Raw genomic sequence first — 25048 nt, 5'->3', positions numbered from 1 at the left:
GTGAGGGGTTCGAGCGTTCGAAATCCTCCCCCCCCCCTTTCCTCCCCCTATGCCCCCCCCCACACTTTTATGTCGGCGAGTCGAGGAAGAATAAATGCAGGAGCGACACGAGTTGCGTTGATAGTGTTTCGTGTTTTTTATTGTAACATGTTCTAAACATCAGTTAATGCGACTCACAATAAACCCCACATCTCTCATATACAACAATAATTCGTTAAAAACCCTTCGGCCGAGTATTTCTACAAAGTTTTAACCAAACTAACACACGACAATTATAATGTTTTTTTTTGTTCCTTCCAGAATAACGCACGAAGAGCAGAGTACAACAAAAAATCACTTGCGACCCTCGGTCACGATTATGTACCACCCAATAATAACTACGATATCACCACTGGACATTTACAGGCAGCTCATGTTGTCATGGGGTTTGCGCGTACGCGGGCGTGTTTTCTTTAAACAGAAGAAAAAAGAAACACACATTTCGTTTCAAATAAATATATCAAGAAGGCGCGACGTCACCCTCGTTGCTCGCGACCAACAAAGAAAACTCGGAGGCGCAGGAATGAGATGATTGGGGGGGGGATGCGTGGGAACGATTCACTGTCGTTCACACGCTGACCCGGACACCGAGTCCCCGGGACGCGACACGTGGAGGTCGAACGAGGGGCAGTGGCATCAGCACAACAGCGGGAGTCGCTATCAACGCGGCCGAGTGGCTTATCAACGCAGCCGAAGTGGCTTATCAACCCAGCAGAGTGGCTCATCAGCACAACCGAGAAGATATCATCAACACACGCGCATACACCGAGCAGATATCAACGTAGCCGAGTCGTTCTCGACACAGCCAAGCAACAACAGCCCGGCCCACATCAACAGAGCAAAGTCTCTACCAAACAGAACGGAGAAGATACGGACACGGCTGAGCCGCTATCAACAAGGGGCCGGAGTTGATAGCGACCCATCCAAGTCGCTATCCAAGCACCAGAGTCCGTTGATCAATACAGCCGAAGCGGTACGACCAAGCCGCCCTGTGGCAACGAAGCAAATTCGCCATCGACACAGCCGAGGGCTTATTAACATCGGCGCTCAGGATGTCAACACGGCCGAGCAGAGATACTGGCGGACAGACGATTTGCTACGCACGCAGTGGAGTTGCTTCGAACGCGGCCATCGCGAGCAAGATAATCGGTCCGCGCTCAAACAAAGTCAACGCGCACTGATATGAGCAGCAGCAGCAGCACCACAGAAACACATTCCGGGCATAATAACGAGGAGCCATGCCAGCAACAACACGCGCACACACGAACTCGTAACTAACATTGGATTTTAATCGACAAATTGTTTTCCCGATATTTTTTTCTCTTCCACAACGATATTCATGATAACAGAAAGACAAAAACAAACAAACATACAAACAAACCGGGCGACTGAGGAACCATTGTTACACCATAATATATAATTTATACACGGGTTGCGTGTGTGTGTGTTTTTAGGGCTACATTTCAAGAGCCATTCCCGCAGAAACTCGCTACACACTGTATAGCATCAGTCTTCATTCAGGTGCAAATAAGAGGGGCGAATCGGGGGGGGGGGGAGCGGGTCTGACCCCTAGTGGACACTCAGAGGGGGGGTAGGTGAGGTGAGAAGGGTCGGGGAGGGGGAGGGGGGGAATCCGGGGGACCCCCCCCCCGAATCATTCTGCCACCACCTCCGCCTTTTCAACTGGCTCCGTTGCCTCCTCCGGCTGCTGCTGCTGCTGCTTTGTGCTTCCTTCCTCGCCGGCCTCCTTGGGCGCTGGGAACGAGTCTTTGTTGTTCTCCTTCTTCCACTTCATGCGCCGGTTCTGGAACCAGATCTTGACCTGGCGTTCGGTGAGGCCGAGCGCGTGCGACACCTCGATGCGCCGCTTGCGCGTCAGGTACGGGTTGAAGAGGAACTCCTTCTCCAGCTCCAGGGTCTGGAAGCGCGAGTACGTCTGGCGACCCCTGCGACGGCCAGGGCCTAGGGGCGAGCGCGGTGCGGGGAGGAGGAGGAGGAAGGTGGTTGTAGGAGGAGGCGGGGGGAGTGGGGAGAGCGGCGGCGTGGGGGCGGGAGAAAGAGGAGGGAGGAGGAGGGGGGGGTCACACGCACGGGCTTTGTCAGGTGGCCACGTCGGATCAAACGTTACGAGTTGAACAGGAGAGGGCAGGAAATTAGCGGGCTCTTAACGAGCGCAGTTTTAAAAGTGCGCCGGGCCAGGCGCGGCGCTGCTCTCGGCAAAGCCGCCAAAGGGTCAGCTGACCGCGCCAGGCCACGGCCCCCCCCCCCCTGACCGGCGCACGAGGGTCAGGGGACGTTCAGACGCACAAGCGGGGGGTGGGGGTGGGGGGCATGCCGGTACCGCCGTGCGAATGCGTTCGCGACCCAACCTTGGGGCGGGGAGCGATCACTCGGTGGTGGTGACGAGGTCGCTTCGGTGCCGCGCACGGAGCGGTGCGGGGAGGCGGGGGGGGGGGGCTGTGCAGCTGCACCGAGGTTCCCTGTGCGCGAGGTGCTGAGCCCTGCGATACGGAGCCCTGGGCCCCGGGGGCGATACACAGGAGCCCCGGGGGCGAGACACTGGGGCCGCCAGCGGCGGCGGGGTAAGCCTCGGCGCAGCGGCGAGTGATGATTTGCGAGAGAGCCACGCTTTACTCACCCGCGCAGATTATGGGGGTTTAACGAGGGGTTTAGGTCGCGCTTTAGCGTCGCCGCGCCGCGTGTAAATATCTGTGCTTCAGATGAACCCCCACCCCCCCGCCGCCCGCACGATCGCCCGCCCGCCCTTCTCAGCACATCACACGGGAAGTGACACGCGGGGCAATGCCATGGGGGCAGCCTCGCGTGCCCAAGCTCGCCCCCCCCCCCCTCTTCTTCTCACGGAAGAACGCGCGAGCGCTGTGCTAATATTACCGCGCGAAGTCGAGTAATAGCGTCATTTGGCATTTCCAAAAACCATTACCCCCAACGACGGTTGGCACGGGCAACTCAATTCCTCCTCATCCCGCGCTAACAAATGGCCCATTGTCAATAAGCGGAGCGCGCCTCGCGGGGTCGCTTCCGCGAGCCAAAACCACCACCACCACTAAGTTCTCACCTTGCGGTCTCATCCAAGGGAACATCTGCGCCGCCGTGTAGCTCAGATGGGACGCTTCCGTCTCCTCGCCAACGCTCCCGACGGACGATTTGTAGTCGGGGTATTGCACCAGGCCGCCCTCTTGCTGCGCCGTAAAGACAGCCGCCCTCTGCAAGGAGTCGTAGCCGTAAAATTTGGGCGCCTCGCCGTGGCACGCGCTCACGGCGCAGGGGCCTTGCTGGAAGGGCGCTCCGGCGAGTGCCGACGGGGGCCCTCCCGGCGCCCCGCCGCCTCCTCCTCCTCCCCCGACCGCGCCGCCACCGCCGCCGCCTCCTCCTCCTCCTCCGACCGCGCCGCCCCCAGCGTGGTAGAAGTCCTGTACTTGGTTCAGGTGCTGGAAACCCGGAGCCGCGCCGGCGCCGTAAACGACGGCGGCGCGTCCGCTCACGTCCTGCCCGAAGCGGCAGTCGTAATAGTTGGGACGGAGGGCATCGCCGGGCTTGTACTTGGAGAAGAGCGAGTTGACAAAATAGGAGCTCATGGCGAGGGAGCGAGGACGCGGGAAGCGTGGGGCGCTGAGGGCCGCCGTCAGGGGCAGGGCTGGCAGCCCGTCCCACCGCTTTATGGCTGTTTTGTGTTCGAGCAGGAGCAGGAGGAGGAGTAGGGTGATCTCTCTGTAACGTCTACTTGAAAGAGAGGCGCTCCTCGGCCGAGAGGGAGGCAGAGAGAGAGAGGCGAGGGCTGAGGGGAGCTGCTCGCACTCGTCACTCTCGCCGGGAGCTGGCGAATCCCAACTCCCCGATCTCAGCAGCAGTAGCGGCAGCAGCGGCAGCAGCGGCAGTAGCGGCAGTAGCGGCAGGAGCAGCCACGCAGCTCAGTTTGGCGACACATTCAAACCGCTCGCTCGCTCGCGACGCGTCTCTCACGGAGAATTTTTTTACGACAGTTTGTATTTATCGCGGTGTAACGGTAGCCAATTGACTTGCGGTCCTGTGTATGGGTTTTTGTGGAATAGAGCACAGGCAGAAAGGGCATGGAGGATGGGAGGAGGAGGTGGGGGGGGGTGCTGCCGCGCATTGATACACCGGGTGGGGCTGTAAAGCGCAAGGAACCGCGTCACTACAATCGGAATCCATGCGCCTTGTCGGGAAAGCTGAAGGAAATAGGGAGGAGGAGGATGCCGCTGAAGGATGATCACGAGCGGGTCGAGAGAACTTAGCCAAATGTCAAGGTCGGGCCGAGACCCGTGGAATGGCTAATTAAGAGTTGCGACTCTCTCGTTATTAAAGCGCCACCGGCTCGGGTTCACGGCAACTCCCCGGCTGCCACATGCCTCGCAATTGAGTTGATGATTTGGCTCAACCCGAAACAATATTTTTTGAACGATTTTTTTTTCTCTCTCACACTTGTGTGTTCGTGCGCGTCGTTCGAGTGGCGATTTTTGAACTGCGAAGAGCAGATTGTTGTTGTTGTGTGAACAACAGGAATCGATGGTGGTTTCTGAAACGACCCTCCACGCCTTCCATTTTTACGACAAATTTTCCTCCAAAAATGGGCGGTTTACCAAACAGATGATGATTTAAAATTATGGATTAAAATATAAAGCACGTTGAAGTCACTTGACGTACGCGTCCGAGCGCGCACAAGTGCGGACTTTTGTTGTTGTTGTTGTTCTGCTGCTGCTTCTACTTCCCCTTCCTTCCCCTGGTTCAGCGAAAATATTCGTCAACTTTGTCCGCTTTTGACAACTGCCGTGGCACGCCCACAGTTTGGTGTTGGACGAAGATGAATGTAAGAATGTATGAATGCGTCCATGCACGTGCGTATATCTGCGTAGGTATGCTTGTATGTATGTATGTACGTAGAACGCACGTACGTATGCCATTACAAGTACGTTGTACATTCACCTTCCCACAAATGTGTGTGCACGTGTTTAATATATGTCTATACTGACTTGCAGTATACATGACTGTGTTCGTATGTTCGTATGCATATTTGAGCGTGCATTTTTTTTTTGCGCAACTGTTTGTGTGTTGTGTTTTTTTTTTGTAACGACGACAACAACAACAATCGATTCTGAAGCTATTATCTGTGAGTGCGAGTCGGGGCCTCGCTATCACGGTGCGAGGATGACGAAGCGAACGCGAGCAGAACCAGTTGAGCGCACTTTGCACATTCTCCCAATCGCCCAAACTTCGAGACGCTCCGCGTACCAACGTGTGTGGTGTGTGTGCTCGTGTGCGTCGTGTCCTCTGTTCATCTCGATGAACGTGGTGAGCGGCAGCGGGGGTGCTTCGCGCCACCCGAGTTCGATTCACGGCCACCCAAACAAAGCGTGCTGTGACGATTTGTCCGAACCGGTCCTGGGCCTCCCCGATATCCACTCAATGAGTAGCCGGTGCCGCGTGCAAACATCGACACTGTGGAGACAAATAGACGGTCCGCGCGTGGTGCTCGCCAGCCAAACCCCCGCTCGTGTCCCCGTGCCGGTCTTCATAGGTGCTCGCTAACAGCACTTGCCCCTACAGGCTATGCTGGTGGGGGGTGATCTTTGTCTTTGTTGTCGTTAGAATTACCGACATGGCGGAAACGCACGCGCAATGCAAGTCGCGTACCAAATCTGTCGACATTTTTTGCGGAGTTTTTTTCCTTCTTCCTTTTATTTTCCTCCCTCTCTGTTTTCTGTTTCACGTTTAAAAAAAAAATCATAAGCTGGCGTAAATTTTCGAACGCAGTCATGCAAAAATGTCGGCTTGCGGCGGCGCACACTAATGGAAATCATGGCCGTGAATGCATTTCCCATCATTTCCGTGCACAAATGTTCCCCGGGCCCCTCGCCGGATTAATGTGTAACCAGGTCTAGGGAATAAGGAGGAGGCGGGCGGGGAGGGAGTCTTCGAGCTTGGGGAGTCCTCGGGATCTACACGGTACTCCGCAAATCTCAGTGTGCAAAGACAACACATTAGGGGGGGGCGGGGAGTCAGCTTTTTCGTGTCCTGCGCCCGCGGACAACAGCGTCCCCGGAACGCGTAAAAAGTGACGACAACTCCGGCCACTCGCGCCTCGTGGTCCGTGCGGTGAGTCACAAGTTGTCCGTAGCGTGCCGTGGTGTCCGCGAAGTCTTCGCCGCGCAATCATTGCAAGCAAGCACGCGGGAATCAAATTAATCGGTTGGTGGCTGTCGCATTTTGATGGCTTCTATTAATGGCAGTTTAAATTTCAGCAAATCGATGTGAAAGTGATTTTCTTCATTTGATATTTTTTTTTTACTGTGAGATTTGTTCACGCGAAACTGTGCGATTAGACACGCGGCGTTGTTGTTGTTATTGTTGCTGCTGCTGTTGTTGTTGTCGTTGAAGGCGGCCACGACGGAAAATTCTCCACCTTCCCTGCGAGCGCTTTGCAGAGTTGGGCCGCTCTGTAAGCGATGCCAATAACCCCACTGCCAACAGGTCCAGAGCTACCAAACACATCTTGGGATTACAAAAATAAAATAAATTTAGTAATTGAAAATGCCTGTAATAATAGTAAGGTGAGAGTAGGTCACAGTGAGAGCCTAGCAATGGGACACGCTGGCGCGCCGCGCTTTGCCGAGAGCCGTTTTTATTTGTTGTTGTTGCTGTTGTTGTTGTGGTCAACACGAGGTCCCCTCCCCTCTTCACAATCCGTTTGTCCACTCTCTACGGGCAACTCGGTCTCGTGCCCCTCACCCCCCCACCACCACCACACCACCACCACCACTCAGCGTCTCAGTTCCCACTCACTCCACCCTCTCGCGTCGCGTGTGCCGAGTGCCCAGGGTAGGGGCAGCCGAGGCGAGGCACCGCGTACAGCCAGAGAGCACGGGCGGGACGCGCGCGGCTCCAAGACAACAACAACAACAACAACAGAACAACAAGAACAGAACAACAAGACGTTAGCAGTTTGTTTATAAACATATATGTATGTAATACTGCATACAGTATTCTTTGGGTCTTTCGGTAAAGCCAGAAAAAAATAACAACAAAGATCGACGTTTCGATCGCAACACAAGCGGTCGTCTTGATACAGTGTTTGCTTTATTTTGTGTAGCTCGTGTGAAACGGGCGCGTGTTATACTCCACAATACCTCGCCACGTGTACGCCCCTGCGGTGATTTGATTACCCGTGAGTTGGCACTGACGCGCTCTTAGCTGATGCTGCTGCTGATGATGATGGCGGTGGAGCGAGTCGAGATTGTACAGATTAATATTCGCGACCTGCGCGTGAACTCCACGAACAGGTATGTTGTTGAACATGAACTATTTGTTTATATATATATAAATCAATATATAAAGACTAAATCAGTGTATTTACCCGTCAATTACATTTTAAATATATGACGAGGAACGATGCTGAACACGTAAAAAAACTAAAAATACTACATCGAATTCCGTTCAATATTTGTGACTTTTAACTATTTAGTTCCAATTCAAGGTGCAGTATTTTTTTATGTTACATATAAAACACATTTCAGTAATCGTGCTTATAAAATTATTTATTTTAAAACACCTAACTTTTTTTTAAAATCAGGCTATGGGGCGCTAAGGTTATTGTTATTCAATGTGTGTGTGTATATATATATGTGTATGAGTATGTACACAGCGTACTGTCTGATACAAAGCGTACTCGTGAACTCTCCAATCGCTTTACCTGTGTGGCCACGGCATTCGCGATGTTTAGTAAATTCGCACAGAAGCCGCGATAAAAACCGAATGAACGGCGGTCCAAAAAACGAATATAACAACATCACGAACGGTGTCGTGACACCAACAACAAAACTCACTTCCGTTTCGTACTTAAAAGCCACCGGGCCCTCAACGAACGAATATCAATCCCATAATTATTCGCTAAATAACCGGTAGTGCTCAAAACATCAATACGATTCTTGCGTTTTAACAGAATCATCTTTCCTCCCGTGAGCTGTGTCCGTGCACCCCCCCCGACAGCTCCTCGTTCCTGTGGCCTGTTGCCTTACGTGCGTCGATTCGTTTAACCCGCGGTGAAATTAACTCAGGCGCTTTATCCGCCCCGGTGTTGTGAGTGTTGCGTGGTGTGGGGGGGGAGTAGAAGGGAGGCAGCCGCCCTCACCTCCTCTTCGTGTTTCTCATCGCCACAGGCACCAAATATCCCCTCTCTCTCGCCGCGTGTAAAAAATGTAATTTAAACCGCGATGGGCATTTTGTTTGTTGCTGTTGTTGTTGTTGTTACAAAGTCGTAATAAAAACTTCCACCGGTTCTACAATGTCAGGAGTTCGAAAATGAATATTGCTGGGCGGTGTTTAATTTGTTTAAATAAAAACAATTCGGGGAGTCGCGACAGCTCTCGATCGCTCATGCATCGCGTTCATAGGTCGCGTACGGGTTCATAGGTCGCGTACAGATTCATACAGCGAATACGTGTTCATAGGGCACACAGGGTCACAAATCATGTAGTGATTCACAGATCATGTAGTGGTTCACAGATCGTGTAGTGGTTCACAGACCGTGTACAGGTTCACAGGGCATATACAGGTTCACAGGGCCTGTACAGGTTCACGTGTACGGGCTCGTGGAGTGTCCCCCCCCCCAGCCTCTCTACCCGCACGCAGTCGAGGCCCCGAGCCGCATCCTCCGCGGCGCGTGACCTCACCTGCAGCCGGGCTACAACACGACAACACGCACCTGTCACCTGGCCACTGCCGTCACCTTTAGCTGCACCGCACTTATGGGGCGGGGGGAGGGAGGGAGGGGAGGGGGAAGCTTTTGCAGCGACTTGAACAGCACGAACGCCTTTCACTGGAACCAGGCGGAGTTCGTGTGCGCGCCCGCGACATCTTGCAAACTGTTCGGGTGCCACGTGCAAGTTGACACCGCAGTCACGTGTCGTACTTGCGCAGATCGGGAAAGACGAACTCTGCACGGTTCGTACGAGTGGTGCACCACGTGAGCAGCGGCGACTGTGGGTGGTGGGGGGGGGGGGGGTGAGGGGGGGGGGCCGTGTGGACCAGGGGGGGGGGAGAGGCCGCCCCTGCCTAAAGGGGGGGGGGGCAGCCAGGACTCTCTCGGCCCCTCGCGCTTGGACCGCCTCTCGATGCCTCTCGACCTCTGCCTTCTCGGCCCCCGCGGATGCACGAAACTTTCTCGCAGCAGCATCGGGGGGGGGGGGGGGGGAGAGGGGTGGTGGTACCCCTCTCCGCCTACCTGTGCCTGCTGCCCGCACACAGTGACCCACCTCCTCAACTGCGCCCTGCGGTGGCCGTCTGGGGTCGGGGGGGGGGGGCGGGTGCGAAAGAGGTCACGAAGTTGCGTGCGCTCAGCGCGGGGAGGCTGCAAAAGTTCAAGAGGGTTTTGGGGGGGGGCGCCACGGCTCCCCCACCCCCCCCCCCCCCCGTGAGTTGTCGCCCATTTCGCGGAATCAAAATGGAGCTCTTCTTTGGCTCTGCTGCCAATTGGCGGTGCGCCCGTCCGAGGGAAGAGGCCGCTTGCGCGATACGATGGCGCCACCTGGCGGCCGCGGGCCGCAACTCCCGGCTGAGCTCTCAACGGGAAGCGCGCTCACTCCTCCCCATCCCTCCCTCCCTCCCTCGCTCGCTCCCTCATCTCCCTCCTGGCGCATCCCACCCCCCCAAGCCCCCCGCCCCTATCCAGCCACCCCATAATTACCCCCCCCACCCCTCACGCCTCCACCTCTTCCCAATCCCATCCCCATGGCACTCCCCCCCCCCCACTCCACCGCGGTGAGTGGCCTGCAGGGACAGAGGAAGGACGGTCTCGCATCAGATCCCTCAAACAAAGCGCGAGATTGCAGGCCCTGGCATTGCCGGCCATAAAACCCTATTGCCTCACTTCCCCGGCGTGCCAAGCAGAGCGCCGAGCTCTGGGCTTTTACTGACTTTTTGTCTGGCCTCTGCGCGGGCCTCCGAAATGGCCGCGTCATAAACTCATTAACCCGCAGACGTCTAGCCGAGGCCAGCAGAGCACCCACCCCCACCAACACCACCCCCACCGCCACCCCCACCGCCTACCATCACCGCCCCCACCACCACCATCGCCCCCACCACCACCACCACTCCCGCGACCCCCCCCCCCCCCCCAGCACACCCCGCTCCAACCGGGTAAACAGCATCGACAACAAGATCTGTCCGTGTGATCCCTCGCTCCTCCTTCTCCCCCGCCTCTCTCTCTTTCTCTCTCTCTCCCTCCGCCTGTTGACTCACAGAGCGTTGGCAACCGCACGTAAATCTAGAAACAAAATAAAAAATATTATTATGTAAAATATTACGGGCGATTCCGGCGCGATGATGGATGGGTGCAAGCGCGCGCGCGTGCGCTCAACGTGCATGGGGCGATCAATCAAAAGGCGCGTCTCGTCGCAGTCAAAATACCGAGAGCGGTGTAGAAAAAAACACAAGAAGAAGAAGCAGCGAGAGAGAGAGAGAGAGACGGGAGCTTGTCCCGTAGCGGGGAGCAGCAGCGGCGGCGGTAGTTCGTAGTTGCGGCGTTAAGCGGGGACGCATCCAGGCGTTACCGCTGATGTTTTTTTATTTGTTGTTGTAAAACCGCGGGCCGACAGAGTAAAGAGATTGCTGCTGCTGATGCTGCTGCTGCAGCTGATGCTGCTGATGCTGCTGCAATGGGTGAGGCGAGCCCCGTTCGTTGTCGACTCCGGGGAGCCGAACATTCGTGCGGGGGGGTGGGGCACGGACCGAGCCGAGGGCCTTCATCGGTGCCCGTGCGTTAACACCGATTGTGTACGGTGCGGTTTTTTAACGATTATATATCTATGTGTGTATATGTATATACACACACGTGTCTTTGTGGACGCTCATAGGAGACGGGAGATGCGTGAGAGCGTCGTTTGGGCGAAGTGGTGGGCGACATGCCTCGAGCTTCTTGGTTTTCTGTTTCTCTGAAAATGGGGGGCCCGTGAGTGGGTGGGGAGTGGGGGGGGGCTATCTTCTGTCCACACCGTGACGCTGCTACGCAACCGGGCAAATGTTGCGTTTGTTAGGCGGCATTGTCAGGGACTACAGTGCTAACGTTTATTTCACAATTGCATACAACGCGCGTTACATACATGTGTACTGTATTTTTAAAAAAACAGCTGTAAGTTTTGTTCAATACTTACGTATAGGTGACGTTATCATCATCATCATATTCATCACCACACTACTATCCTGGAGCATGTGATGTGGGGCCATATCAAATTGGATTGCACTGCTGCTGCACAATCAATGGGAAGGTAAATTACGGGACGGCGCTGCGAGTTCATTAAGCCAATGTGGGAACATTTCTTTTTTAGCCTCCATCTCGGAACAATTCAACACCCCCCCCCGCCGCTCCGGGCGCGCTGCACTGGTCGCGTCCTAGCAGCGGTAACGACGCAAACCTCGCGTCTCACCCCCCCCCCCTCGTGGAAGCTGCCGAGTGCACGCAGAGCCGCACGGCTGCCCCCACGGGGCCACGCTCTATATCAGGATCAGCCTGCGTTACGGGGAAAACGCACGACCCCCCCCCCCCCCCGGTGGTGGTGGTGGAGTGGTGGCCGCGTTTCTACGCTGTCGCGAGATATTTTTTTGTTTCTCCCGAATTTTCCACCGCGACGGAAGGGAGCGGTGGCCGTGGTGGTGGTGATGATGGTGGTGGTGGTGGGGGCTCTGCGTGGAGCATCACGGGGCGGCAGCAGCAGCAGCGCGGGGTAGCTGCGGTTCCCCGTGAGACGGCGGCGGTGAAGACGCAGACGAAGACGCAGACGAAGGCGACGACGACGACGCAGACATCAGCATCACCGCTCGTCCATCGCGCGCACTGACCAGGGCGGGGGGGGGTCTCGACCTCCCCCGCTTTCCCAACCTCTTTGTGCGAACCTCGATTCTCGTTTGCAGAACCCCCCCCCTCTCCACATTTCGTGCGGCCGACTTCTTCTCAGTTTTAAAAGTCGTCCGTCGCGGCCGACTCACCGCCTCCCGGGGGAGAGAGCGAGAGGGATAAGGAGCTCGCACGGCCGGCCAAGTAATCACACGAATCGAATCGCGCCGTTTAAAATCCCCGCATGCTCCGTTAACAATTAAGCCGCCCGCCCCCCATTAGGCGCCGAACAGCCGCGCATCGAGGCGCCGCGGTGTGGACGCATCAGCCGTGTCCGCCAATATCACCCAAAAGCGCCCGTTGTTTACACGTGTGTGTGTGTGCGTGCGTAAGTGGCCTTCATAGGTGCTACTCGCTAACAGCACTTGCCCCAACAGTCTGCTAAGGCTACACGGGAGGCACTGCGCTGTGAAGCCGGGCCCAACCGAGTTCGATTCCCCGCTCACGGTTGTCTGAAACAGTGCCTGGGCCTCCCCTAGGTCGACTCAGCCTCCCGTGATGAGTATCTGTGGCGATGTGTTAACGTTGCTACTAAGTGGACAAATGCGGCCGGGCGTGGTGTTGGCACACCCACCCAGCCCACCTCATCGTGTGCTGTGCCGGCCTTCATAGGTGCTCGCTGACAGCACTTGCCTCAATTGTCTCTGCCCAGGCGAAACGGGAGTCTATGAAATGTGTGTCAACGCGTACGCCGCACGTGTGAATCGATATTGTTTGTGCCTGTAACTTCGTATATGCGTATGGAAGCGGCCTTCATAGGTGCTCGCTAACAACACTTACGGCTGTATGGGGGGGATCTTTGCCTTGTGTGTATTATTACATTTATGTGCGTGTGTGTACGTGTAAATGCATATGTACTGTATTGTGTAAATCTACGTAGTTTTGTGTACACGTGGATGTACTTTAATACGTGCATATTGTGTACACATGTACGTATGCTTTATTTGTGTGAATATATCATGTGGGAATGTACTCGGCGTGCACGTGTGAAACTATACACGGGTTATTGTGCATGTACACAGGAGCTTACGTGAATATATAGGTTTGTGTATTTAAATAAATAGTAATTAACACTGCTGGATGAAGGCCTGTCCACGCCATGTCGATCGCCACCGCTGTTTGACCATACTTCACCACGCTGGCCAACTTTAGTTAAGACATAATACAAAAATTTTAATGCGTGCATATGTTTTCGAAATGTATACATGTCAACGTGTGTGTACATGTACTTTTATACTGGATGTGTCTGTGTGTAAATTCAGACATGTACACGTTTTAATGTACGCTTGCGCGCGTATATATATCGCTAGCAGAACTTTCCCCAACAGTCTGTAAGGCTATGCGGGACATCTTTGTATTTGTGTGAATGTCTACACGTCTTTATGTGTGTGCACGTACGAACGTACGTGTATAAATGTACGTGGGTATTAATGCATGTGTACTCGGTGTTTGTATAAATGTTCATGTAAATATCTGCGTATGTCAATGTGTGTTTGTGAATTATCGTACACATATCGATGTATAATGTACGGTACGTGTGTATACATATAACGTGAACGTAACGCTAAAATCTACGCGTGTACTGGTATGTGTGAACGCGTATCGTGCGTGTAACTGTGCGCGACGTTGCACGTATACATGCATTTGTTTAGATGTACGTGTGCATGTTAAAGTGCACATGTGTGCCCGAGTTGATATAAAATTACATACACAATATACAGTATATGTGTGTGTGTGTGCGTGATGTACATGTGATGCTTACGTCTCGTGTGTGTTTGTGTAAACGTTTTGGCAAGATTGTGCATTGCATGCACGTGTACTTTTGAGAATTCACATGTACGTGTACTTTTGAGAATCTACATGCGCTTGTACTTTTGAGAATCCACATGTACGTGTGTACTTTTGGGAATTCGAAATGCCCGTGTACCTTTGAGAATCCACACGCGTGCACAAATAAAAGTGTGCGTTCGCCTCCGATGCAATGCGTGACCCCGAGCTCTGTATCAATGCGTGACCCCGAGCTCTGTATCAATGCGGCAATTCCGATAGGTCACTCGGTCACGTGCATGCCTCAACACGGGTAAGCACAGCACGCAATGCGTGACACGGCCGTGTGGGTAACCCCTCCACCACCACCACCACGAGGATGATGATGGTCGTTATTATGGTGGTGATTATGATGGTGGTGGTAACGGTGGTGACGGTGGTGGTTATGATGGTGGTGACGATGGTGGTGATAATGATGGTGGTGACTATGGTGGTGATGGTGATTATGATGGTTGTTGATGATGGTGGTATGATGGTGATTCTTGGTGGTGGTGGTGTTGGTGGTGGTGGTGACGATGGTTGGTGACGGTGATTGTTGGTGGTGGTGGGGTTGGTGACGATGGTGGTGATGGTGATTATGACAGTGGTGGTGACTATGGTGGTGATGGTGATTATGGTGGTGGTGTTGGTGGTGGTGTTGTTGATGATGGTGGTGGTGTTGGTGGTGGTGTTGTTGATGGTGTGATGGTGATTATGACAGTGGTGGTGACTATGGTGGTGATGGTGGTGATGGTGATTATGATAATGGTGGTGGTGTTGGTGGTGGTGTTGTTGATGATGGTGGTGGTGTGATGGTGATTCTTGATGGTGGTGGTGGTGGTGTTGTTGATGATGGTGGTGGTGTTGGTGGTGGTGTTGTTGATGGTGTGATGGTGATTCTTGATGGTGTTGGTGGTGGTGTTGTTGATGATGGTGGTGGTGTTGGTGGTGGTGTTGTTGATGGTGTGATGGTGATTATTGATGGTGGTGGTGGTGTTGGTAGTGCTAACTGCGAGGGGTTCCCAATCTGCCCCGGTGAGGTCACCGTTCCGACTACCAACTCCGACTGCGGGCCGTGTTGAGTACGTGGGCGAGCTTGTGCGTGTGTACCATCTGTGATCATCTGAACCGGTCCTGGGCCTCCCCCTAGGTCGCCTCAGCGTCAAATGAGTATCTAGTGAGACAAAGGCGGCCTGGCGGTAGTGCTGGCCAAACAAACCCATCGTGCGCGCAGCCTTTCTAGGTGCTCGCTAACAGCACTTGCACCTACAGCCTCGGTAAGGCTACCAAGGGGATCTTTGTCTTTGGTGTGTGTTGTGTGCCTACGTGCTGTGTGCACGCGTTGTTTGGTGCGCGCGATGTACCTGTGTGGTGTACACGTCGTGTGTTCACGCGTGGTTCAGTGCGTGTGATGCGTCCTTTGTGTGTCGTGTACGCGTTGTGTACACGTGTGTAACGTTCACGTGTGCGTGGATTGTTGATCACGTGTGTTTTGTATGTTGTGGCGTGAGTGTTGTGTGCTGCATTGTGTATATCCCGAGTATGTGTTGTGTGTGCGTGTCTGTGCGCTTGCTGTGCACGTGTGCTCTGTACGCGTGTCTTGTGTGTGCACGAGTGCTGTATCCGTGTGCTGTGCACGTGGGTGTGTACATGCGTATCTTGTGTACGTGTGCTGTGAAGGTTTCTTGTGTGTGCACGTGTTGCGCGCGTGTTGTGTACGTGCGCGTGTTGTACGTGTGACGTATACGTGGGTGTGTTGAGTACATGTATTCTGTACACACACACACACTTTGTATGTGCGTGTTGTGTACATGTGTGCTGTGTTCATGGGCTGAGTTTTGTACCGGTGTGCGCATGGGTGTTTACGTACGTGGGCGCGTTGTGTACGCGTGTATTGATCGTCTGCGTGATTTTTTTCTTGTGCGTACCGATTGTGTACACGTGCTGGTTACGTGATGCGCAGTGTGTGTGCGCGTCGGTTTACTGTGCACGTGTGTTGTATATGCTGTGCACACGATGCGTACTCGGCCGTGTACGTCTCGTGCGCGCTTTGTGCGCCCGTGTCCGCAGCACGCTTCGTGAAGCGTGCCCACGTTTTACTTGGGGTGCAAGACACGAGTGTGGTGCGTGTCGCCGTGCAAGGCGGCTCTCTGCCGTGTGCGCACGTGTTCTGTACGTGCGTGTGTTGTGTACGAGGGTGTTGGCGTGCTGTGTATACATGTGCCGTGTACTACGCGGTCGTGTCGCGTACCCTTCTGTAACACGCGCTGTGTAGTGTGTACAATATTGTGTACGCAACGTGTCGGATTAATGGGTGTGTACATTTTAAGAATATGCAGTGTGTTGTGTTTTTGTGTACCTACTATGATGAGTGTGTGTGTGTGTGTGCGCAGTTTCACAAAGCGTGTTCCGTATACGCCCTTCGCGTACGAGTGTGTTGTGTTACACGTATGTCGTGAACATGCCGTGCGCGTTGTGTGTTGGGTGTGTGTGTGTTGTGTGTGTTGTGTGTTGGGTGTGTGTGTGTGTTTGTGTTTGGTGTGTGTGTTGGGTGTGTGTGTTTGGTGTGTGTTGTGTGTGCGTTGTGTGTGTTGTGTGCGTGTGTGTTTTTTGTCGGTTTGTATGCTGTGTACCAGTGTTGTGCCATATACGTGTGAGTGCGTTCTAATTGTTATTCATAATGCCCTTTAGTACATTTATATAGATATAAAAAAGTAACTACTTTGAAACACGACTGCTTTTTTCAGGATAATTTTTTTTTGCATTGCCTTGTTTTTGGCCAACTCCGTGTGTCACGTGTACACTGGTGTGCTTGTGTACGTGTGCTGTGTACACGAGTGTGCTGTGTACGCGTGTGCGTTTTGCGTAAGCGCTCCATGCGTGTGCCGTGTACGTGATTGTGTTACGCGTGTGCGTCGTGTACACCCAGTGTGCGGGTGGCTTGGACGCCTGGTGTACACAAGCGTGTTGTGGTACTTGGGAGATTTGTGTACGGAATGTCGTGCAGGTGTGTTGTGTCCGTGTGCTTGTGTATGCGGGTCGGTTATGTGTACATATGTTGTACGCGAGCGTGCGTTGCATAGTGTGTTGTGTATACGAGCGTGCTCTGCGCACGTGTTCTCTACGCGTGTTCATCACTAGTGTTGTTGTGTAGGCGTTTTGCCTGTGCTGTGTACACGCTTTGTGTGTGTTGTGTACGCGCGTTTTCTAAACGTGCTGTATATGCATTCTTGTGCGTGTATTAAATTCTCGCGTTGTATACACGTGATGTAAACGCGTGTTGTGTGTGTGTTGTGTACACGTGATGGTAACGCGTGGTGTGTGTGTTGTGTACACGTGATGTAAACGCGTGTTGTGTGTACACGTGATGTAAACGCGTGGTGTGTTGTGTGTACACGTGATGTAAACGCGTGGTGTGTTGTGTACACGTGCTGTGCACGCGTAGTGTGTGTGTGTGTTGTGTACACGTGATGTTAAGGTGTGTTGTATACACGTAATGTAAACGCGTGGTGTGTTGTGTACACGTGCTGTGCACGCGTAGTGTGTGTGTGTGTTGTGTACACGTGATGTTAAGGCGTGTTGTATACACGTAATGTAAACGCGTGGTGTGTTGTGTACACGTGATGTAAACGCGTGGTGTGTGTGTGTGTTGTGTACACGTGCTGTGCACGCGCTGGTGTGTGCGCGCGTGCGCCGAACGCGCGTTGTACGCACACGTGTGATGCACGCATGCGTTGTGTACCGCGCTGTTGTGTTGTATACACGCGTTGGTATACACGCGTTGTGTACACGCACTGTGTACACGCGCTGTTGTGTTGAATACATGCGTTGTGTACACGCGCTGTTGTGTTGTGTACGCGCGCTGTATACACGCACTGTGTACACGCACTGTTGTGTTGTATACACGCGCTGTGTACACGCGCTGTTGTGTTGTATACACGAGTTGTATACACGCGTTGTGTACACGCGCTGTTGTGTTGTATATACGCGTTGTGTACACGCGCGGTTGTGTTGTGTACACGCGATGTGTACACGCGCTGTTGTGTTGTATACACGCGTTGTTGTGTTGTATACACGCGCTGTGTACACGCGCTGTGTACACGCGCTGCCGCTCATCTCCGAGACCCCCACCCGGGTGACCTCGGAGCGCGCTTCGCATCCCCGACGACGGCGCCACCCGGCCTCACACCTCGACTTCATCCCCCCCCACCCCCCCCCCCCCCCCCCGTGCAGAGAGGGGGGCCGGGTGACTTAAAGAGTCTCGGCTCAACTACTGAGCAATTACATTGCTGCACCAAGCAACCCTCTGTCAATCCACTGCTGGATGAAGACCCACCCCCGCCACCACCACCACCATGCCCTGTTGGTCGTAACAGTCGTTATTTTATTTACCATACATTGTTTATTGATAATGTAATCGCAATGCTACGAAGCAGGGGCGTTACGCGAAACGTCGCCTATTATTATTATATACATTTTAGAATCGGTGTTATTGACAAATGCGTTTATGTAACGTCTTTACCAGTAATTAATAGCGATGGGAGACACATACGACGTGAGAATGCGCGCAGCACACGTGCAACTCGTGCAGCGAATCAGCCTCCAGTTTGATTGACGGAGGGACATAATGCACTGCAGACGTCTGCAGATGCGTGCGCGTGTCAGCATGTGTGTCAGTGTGACAGTGTGTGTGTGTGTGCGCGCGCGCGTCATAATACACTCATAACAACGTCTACCACGCCGCGACATGATGAAAAGCCACGTGCATGTGCTTGCATGATGTGTCCTCGGACTATTTATGAATTACATGCGCTCGGCGGTGGGCGTGCGTTTTGCGAGTGTGGCGTGGAGGTGTCAAAAACATCAGAACCGGGGAGACAAAGGCGGCCGGGCGTGCTGCTGGCAACCCCCCCCCCCCCCCCCCCACCGTGCTGGCTTTGTAAATGTGTTCGCTTAACAGCACTGATACCCCCAACAGTCTGTTAAAGGCTACGCGGGGGGATATTTAGTCGGTGTCTGTGTGTTGCTGTTCGCGCGCGAGTGACCAAACCCCCTGTCACAGCAAGCAACAGGAGCGGTTCACCGTGGCTGTGCACGTTGACGACTTTGTGCGCTAACGTCGTTCTAACACCACCGCGTCGCTCTCGTTCAAAGCGTTCGTTGTACGGAAGGAAAAACACAACGGCAACAAACCAAACAAACAAACACCGTGAATGTATTTGCAGCTCCGCAACCTTTCATTGTGGTTATTGAAAAAAAAAGACATATATGTATATAAAACAATATATAATAATGAGGAATCGAGAATTCCACCTCGTGGCAGCTACACATGGAGGTTTTATTTGAGCGGACGATATCATTACACTTACAAAAAAACCATACAAACTACCGCCAATACATGCGCATTGTAACCTCGATTTAAACGATTTATATACTTTTTTTGTTTTTTTTACTTACAACGCGTTGTTAATATTCTGTCTACAAATTACAAAAAAATGATGTTACTGCCTTTAATCCCAGCAAAAAGTTTTCCTTTAAATTACACACCTCTTGTTAACTTAATTACATCAAACCTCACTGTCCCACACACACACACACAAAGATCCCTCCCTCCTCGTATAGCCTTAACAGACTTGTTGCGGAAAGTGCCGTGAGCGAGTAGCACCTATAAAGGCCGGCACGGCACACGAACGGGGGTTAGTGTGGCCAAAACCACGCCCGACCGCCTTTGTCTCCCTCGTGGCGACGTTTACACACCGCACCAGCGACTAATTTGGGGCCGAGTCAACTTAGGGGAAGCCCAGGACCGGTTCAGCAGATAATCGTCGCTGGGTGTTGGTTGCCGTGAGCGGGAATCGAACTCGGGTCGCCAGGTTCTTAGCGCAGCGCGCCAACGCTACCCACAACATACAAAGACCTCCCATATAGCCTTTAACAGACTGTTGGGGCAAGTGTTGTGAGCGAGAGCCTATGAAGGCCGGAACAGCACACGAGGAGGTGGGTCGCCAGAACCACGCGCGACCTCCTTTGTCTCCCCCAGTGGCGATCTTTACACACCACACACCAGGCACTCATTTCAGGCCGAGACAATCTAGGGGAGGCGCAGGATCGGTTCAAACATTAGCCAGTGTTGTCCGTCGTGAGTGGGAATTCAACTCGGGTTGCCGGGTTCACGGCGCAGCGCGTTAATCGCTGCGCCACCGATCCCCATACTGCCCCCCCCCTAGGTCGACTCAGCCTCAACCGAGTACCCGTCGCGGTGTGTAAACATCGCCACGAGGGAGACACAGGAGGCCGCGCGTGGTTCTGGCCACCCAGCCCGTCATGCGCCGTTCCGGCCTTCATTAGGTGCTGACTAACAGCAGCACTTGCCCCTCGAGTGTGTGAAGGCTATATGTGGGGGGGGGGGATCTTTGTCTTTGTCAACACACGCACGCACACACACACGCAAGCTTTCAACCTGAGTGTCACAGCCACACTTAACAATTGTGCAAAAGCGTGAATCTAACCCTCGGCGTGAAAACCTCAGTCGCGACGGCCAACTACACTTCAAGTATGTTTCCTAGTATCGATCTTCAAAAAAAAAACCACACGAAATGACGTCACCAATAAACAGCACTAAAACGCTTGCACGACATTTACATCAAATAGCATCGATCAATTATTATTAATAATTATGGGGGGGGGGGTTGGGGGGGTTTAGACGTAATTAAAAAAGTTTAAGCTCGGCAATAAATTAACGCGGAGGTGATGCAGCCGTACGAGGGTGTGCAGAAGATACGGAGGATAGTTTTCGTCTATTTACAACACACACAAAAAAGTTAAAGAGCTTGCGAGAGAAAAGACAACATGGGTCCTTTCCTGCCAGATTTTAAGCATAAGAATAGGTTTTACCCTTTCTGGCAATAAAAAGAGGTGTTACGATGTTAAAACAGCAAACATAAACCCTTCGCAAGGAATCGCGTCCACGCAAATGGACTTGAAACAACAAAACAATAATAATGATGATGATGAAAAAGAAGAAGAAAATACGTTCGCACGACGCGAAGCCGAATACCAACGACAGGTGAAAACAAACTAAATTTGTATATAACGAACACTATGCAATGTAATGAGATGTGCCTTTACGGAGAGGGAATGTTTACATTTTATTCTCCAAAATGTTGTTTGCGCTTGAGGTTATTAAAAAAAAATGTTGTTGTTGTTGAACTCGAGTCGCATTGGCGCGCGCTCGTGTCGAGCGTTCGGGGGCCTCTGCGAGAGACTGCGTTGATGAACTTATTAATTAGACGAGCGACGGAGTGCATACACAGGTGCACGTAAAGTGGAGGTGAGAGAGAGGGGTGACCCCAAAGGCTGGGCAAAGGGGGCACACACAGGAGAGACGGCGACTCGCGCCGTGGAAAATTAAAAACAAAAACTCGATCTCAAGAATAAGCGAATGAAACGCCGCCACCTCACCTCATTTAGCCGGCGTACGAATAATGAAAACGATTCTCCGTTCAGGTTCCAAAACTTGTTGACTTTGAAATTCGAGTCGTTCTCGTGCACAGACAGCACTTTCGGAATATTTTTCGTGTTTTAACAAAAAAATAACTATATTTATGAGAATCCTAATATCAAAAAAGATATAAATTAGACACTCTGTGGCGCTACATACTTGGACTGCCGACTACTCAAGATTTACGTGGCTTTTCTTTAAAAGGGGGAATCAAAGATAATATAATTCTTTTTTACATCAAACGTGAACTCACGTTGGCAGTCCCAGGGCTGCCCGCGCCGTAGCCAGGACCCGGATTGGAGTTGCTCGCGGGTTCGCATGCGTGTACCACACACGTACCAGTGCACACCTACCACCCACGTACCACACAAGTACACGTGCACCTACCACCCGCGCGTACGCACTCCCACCGTCTCAGCTATGCACCTTTTTGTACACCGCCTACATATGCGCTCGATTACGAATTTGCCGACTTTTATCTGCAGCGAATTTCTCTTAAGGATTTACGGTCTGTACATATTTATAGTCTGTCCTCGCTCCTATGATATAATGAAATTGGCGTGGGTCTTGAGCGAGAGAGAGAGAGCGAGGGAAAAAAACGTTGTTTTATCTGGAATCAATCCAGCATGCAAAAAGCCTTGCACGCTGCGCACGGCACGGCATGGCGCACGCACATGGAGAACGCGACCGCCCGCTCGGATCGGGTCGCGATGCGCGGGGCTGCTGCTGCTGCCGTCTCGGGCTTCCGTGTTCACGACGGCACAGAATCACCGTCGTGGTTTGCCCCCCACCGCCTCCCAACCTCCCACCACTCCACCAGGGTCGCGTCATGATGTGTCGCGCACTCTCCCCCCTCACCCCACTCACATTCTCTCTCTCTCACCTCCTCGAGACGGCCAGCGAGAGAGAGGAGAGAGAGTGAGCGAGCGAAGCCAAGCGGATCGCAATAAACACCGACAAATACATTAAACCCCACACCTCCGCTGTGTACACGCGCGCGCGTTTCGTGGCAGCACGGGGTTACGTACAACGGCGGTGCAACAGACAATCACACGTTGCTTGCCACAATTTCAACCTCCCCCACCCCCCACCACCATCACCTTCCCTCCTCCCCCGAGTAAGCATCACCTACTAATACTTGCGCCGATACACCGCGCTCTCTGAGCGTCCTACGCAAGGTACGAGTAGTAGGTAGGGTAACGTCGTTGTTGTTGATGTTGTTTAGGTAGTTACTTGCCATCACGCACAGGTGCAGCGAGACGTCAACGACATCGTCGGGCGCGCCCGCGAGCGACGGGACCGATGGCCGATTGCACGAAGCCGGACCCCCCCCACCCCCCCGCCCGCACCCCTCTGTCGCCAGCGCAGCTAACAACGCGAAGACGCAGCTCTTTGTTGTTGTGCCGATTGTGGTGGTGGTTGTTGTTGTTGCAATGTCATTAAGGAGCACGAGGAGCGCCGTTTCCGAAATCTCTGATGCGGTAATTGTTGCTTTTTAGACAACTACAACAACGAAAATTTGGCGGTGGAAATTATTGCGGAATTGTCTAAAAACGCGCTGGTGGCGGTGGTGATGGCGGTGGTGGCGGTGGTGGCGGTGGTGGCGGCGGTGGTGGTGGCAATCACTCGGCCCGGCCAGGTCGTCACGAACCCTCGCTCCCCGTGTAACAACGGAGAGGTGGTCACCCCAACCCCCCTACCCCCCCTTACTGTTAATAAAATACCTGTCCAAATGGAAAATGTGCTCGCGTTTCAAGTTTTACACAGAAATTAATAACAATAGTAGTAGTCGCGATTCGCCGGACGTGTATGATGCGCGTGTGTGTGTATATAATTCTACATGCAATATTGCTGACTATACGTACACACGTACAGACCCGAGCGCGCGCACACACACACACACGTAGCCAAGTCCGCAGCCAACTCTACGAAAACGTCACGAAAGAAATTGCTGTGCTCGCAGCCAATTTGTAGCGGATTTGTTGTTGTTGCCGGTTTTTTTTTCTCTCTCATATTTCAGTTTTTTTTTAACAGAGCGAGGCGATGGTGCCTCTTCCTGCCCCGACCAAACAAGGAACCGCGTTGTTCCGTGCGCTCGGCGCACCCCGCAAGACACCCCCCCGCACTTCCTCGCTGCAGTCAGCGGCGAGAACAATACCGGGGGGAGGGAGGGAGGGAGGGGTGTGCTTGTTGGGGATGGATATTGTCATTTTTGTGGTCTTGTGCCGGGGTTACCCCCAACCCAGCCCCCCCTCGTAATGCGAGAGTGCGGTAGCAGGGCCGGCGGTGGTGGAGGGAGGCGAGTTGAGGGGGGGGGGTTAAGAGAGGTGGGGTGGTGGTGGGGGGGGGCAGAGAACGAGACGTCAGCCCTGATCCGCGCTCTTCTCTTTCTTCATCTTTTTCAGCTTCATGCGCCGGTTCTGGAACCAGATTTTGACTTGCCTCTCGGTGAGGTTGAGACCGCGTGCCACCTCGTAGCGGCGGTCCCGCGTCAGGTACATGTTGAAGAGGAACTCCTTCTCCAGCTCCAGGGTCTGCTGCTTGGAGTAGGGGCAGCGCTTCTTGCGGCCCGCGCGCGCGTGCAGCCAGTTCACCGAGGGGTCGCCTGCCGTGGGGGGGGGGGGGGGTGGGGGGGGGTGCGAGTGGGGGGGGGGGGTGGTGGGTGGTGGTGGTGGCCCCCGCAGGGTCGAGTGCGCGACGGCGGATACCGCGTGCCGGCCGAGGTCGGGAACGGAAGGGGAAGGCCGGCAAGGCGCGGACGAGCAGGAGGGAGGGCGGGCGGGCAGGCGGGCAGGCCGGCGGGCCCGGGCGGGCGGGGGGACAGGGTTGAATATGGTAAAGAGGGGGCGGGGTAGACAGTCGGGAGAGGGATACACCGCACGCATGTAGAATGTGCAACCACGCGCGCACGCGACACGCGGAGCGCGTTCACGCGGCGCCGGGTCAGAGCTCGCGATTCGTGGGTACCCCCCCCCTTCCACCCCTTACCCCCCCCCTTATCGGAGAGCTTCGCCTCTCATATTGAGCGGGCCCCACGGGGAGAGCGCAGCGGGGAAGACGACAGCGGCACGATGCGCCAGCGGCTGAGCCAAGGGCGGGTCCGGCACGCGCGCGCGCACACACGGGCGTCCCTTCACGACTCGGGCCGTGAGCCGCCCTCTAATCTCTCTCCCCGTGTGTCCTCGCTCTCTGTATTCTACCCCCCCCCCCTCACCTCCCTTCCTCGCCGTCTCTGACGTCTCACCGTCACTCCGCTTCCCTTTCTCCGTCTCACATTTTCAAGAGAAAGGCCCTTTCCTCGATCTCTCTCTCTCACGTCGTTGTGTATTTCTGTGTCAGTTATTCCCGTTTGTATCCCAGTCCCGGTATCCCCTCGTGCGCGATTCTCTCCCTCGGCCAATGACCCCTCGATACATTTCCATTTCTACGTCTACAGCCCACAGTTGTGTTCGTCTCCCTCTCTGTCTACCTCTCTCTCCATCCATCCCTCTCCCCACTCTTTCCGGAACATGTGCCCTGCAGCCGCTGCTTAAACTAATTAGTGATTACATTACACCCACAGGGCAAGAGCACGCAAAATTTGGCTCAAAGGTTTATGCCCAAGAAGGCGATTAGCATAACATTAATGGGGGGGGGGGGGGGGTGGTGGGATTCTACACAAGGCTGCCCCCCCCCTGCCCGGACACACCGCGACGGGGATCAAAGCCACGGGCCTCCTGCACTCGTCAGACGCAGCAGCAGCGGCATCGGCAGCATCATCATCAGCACTCCCAAGTGGC

The 25048-nt window shown here is 53.9% G+C and overlaps 2 protein-coding genes across 2 annotated transcripts in view; both read right to left on the bottom strand.

The window, feature by feature from the left end:
- Positions 1 to 112: 112 nt before the first annotated feature.
- On the bottom strand, positions 113 to 4456 carry LOC133346133 (homeobox protein Hox-D8-like). Its single transcript, XM_061557570.1, has 2 exons — positions 3116 to 4456; positions 113 to 2001 (listed from the first exon to the last, which is right to left on the bottom strand). The coding sequence occupies exons 1-2, from the start codon at positions 3633 to 3635 to the stop codon at positions 1694 to 1696; spliced, it is 828 nt and encodes a 275-aa protein (XP_061413554.1). The 5' UTR covers positions 3636 to 4456; the 3' UTR covers positions 113 to 1693.
- A 14451-nt stretch (positions 4457 to 18907) lies between these two features.
- The window catches only part of LOC133346138 (homeobox protein Hox-A9-like), a 43484-nt gene continuing 37343 nt past the window's right edge, over positions 18908 to 25048 (bottom strand). Inside the window, exon 3 of the mRNA XM_061557575.1 lies at positions 18908 to 23874. Coding sequence (XP_061413559.1) covers positions 23633 to 23874 — 242 coding nt within the window. The 3' untranslated portion in view covers positions 18908 to 23632. The remainder of the gene's footprint in view (positions 23875 to 25048) is intronic.

The sequence above is a fragment of the Lethenteron reissneri genome, chromosome 23, assembly GCF_015708825.2.
Source record: "Lethenteron reissneri isolate LAM-NWPU_2019-01 chromosome 23, ASM1570882v1, whole genome shotgun sequence".
Classification (NCBI taxonomy): domain Eukaryota; kingdom Metazoa; phylum Chordata; class Hyperoartia; order Petromyzontiformes; family Petromyzontidae; genus Lethenteron; species Lethenteron reissneri.
Note: the sequence above shows the minus strand (reverse complement) of the source record. Positions and strands in the feature narration are given on the sequence as shown.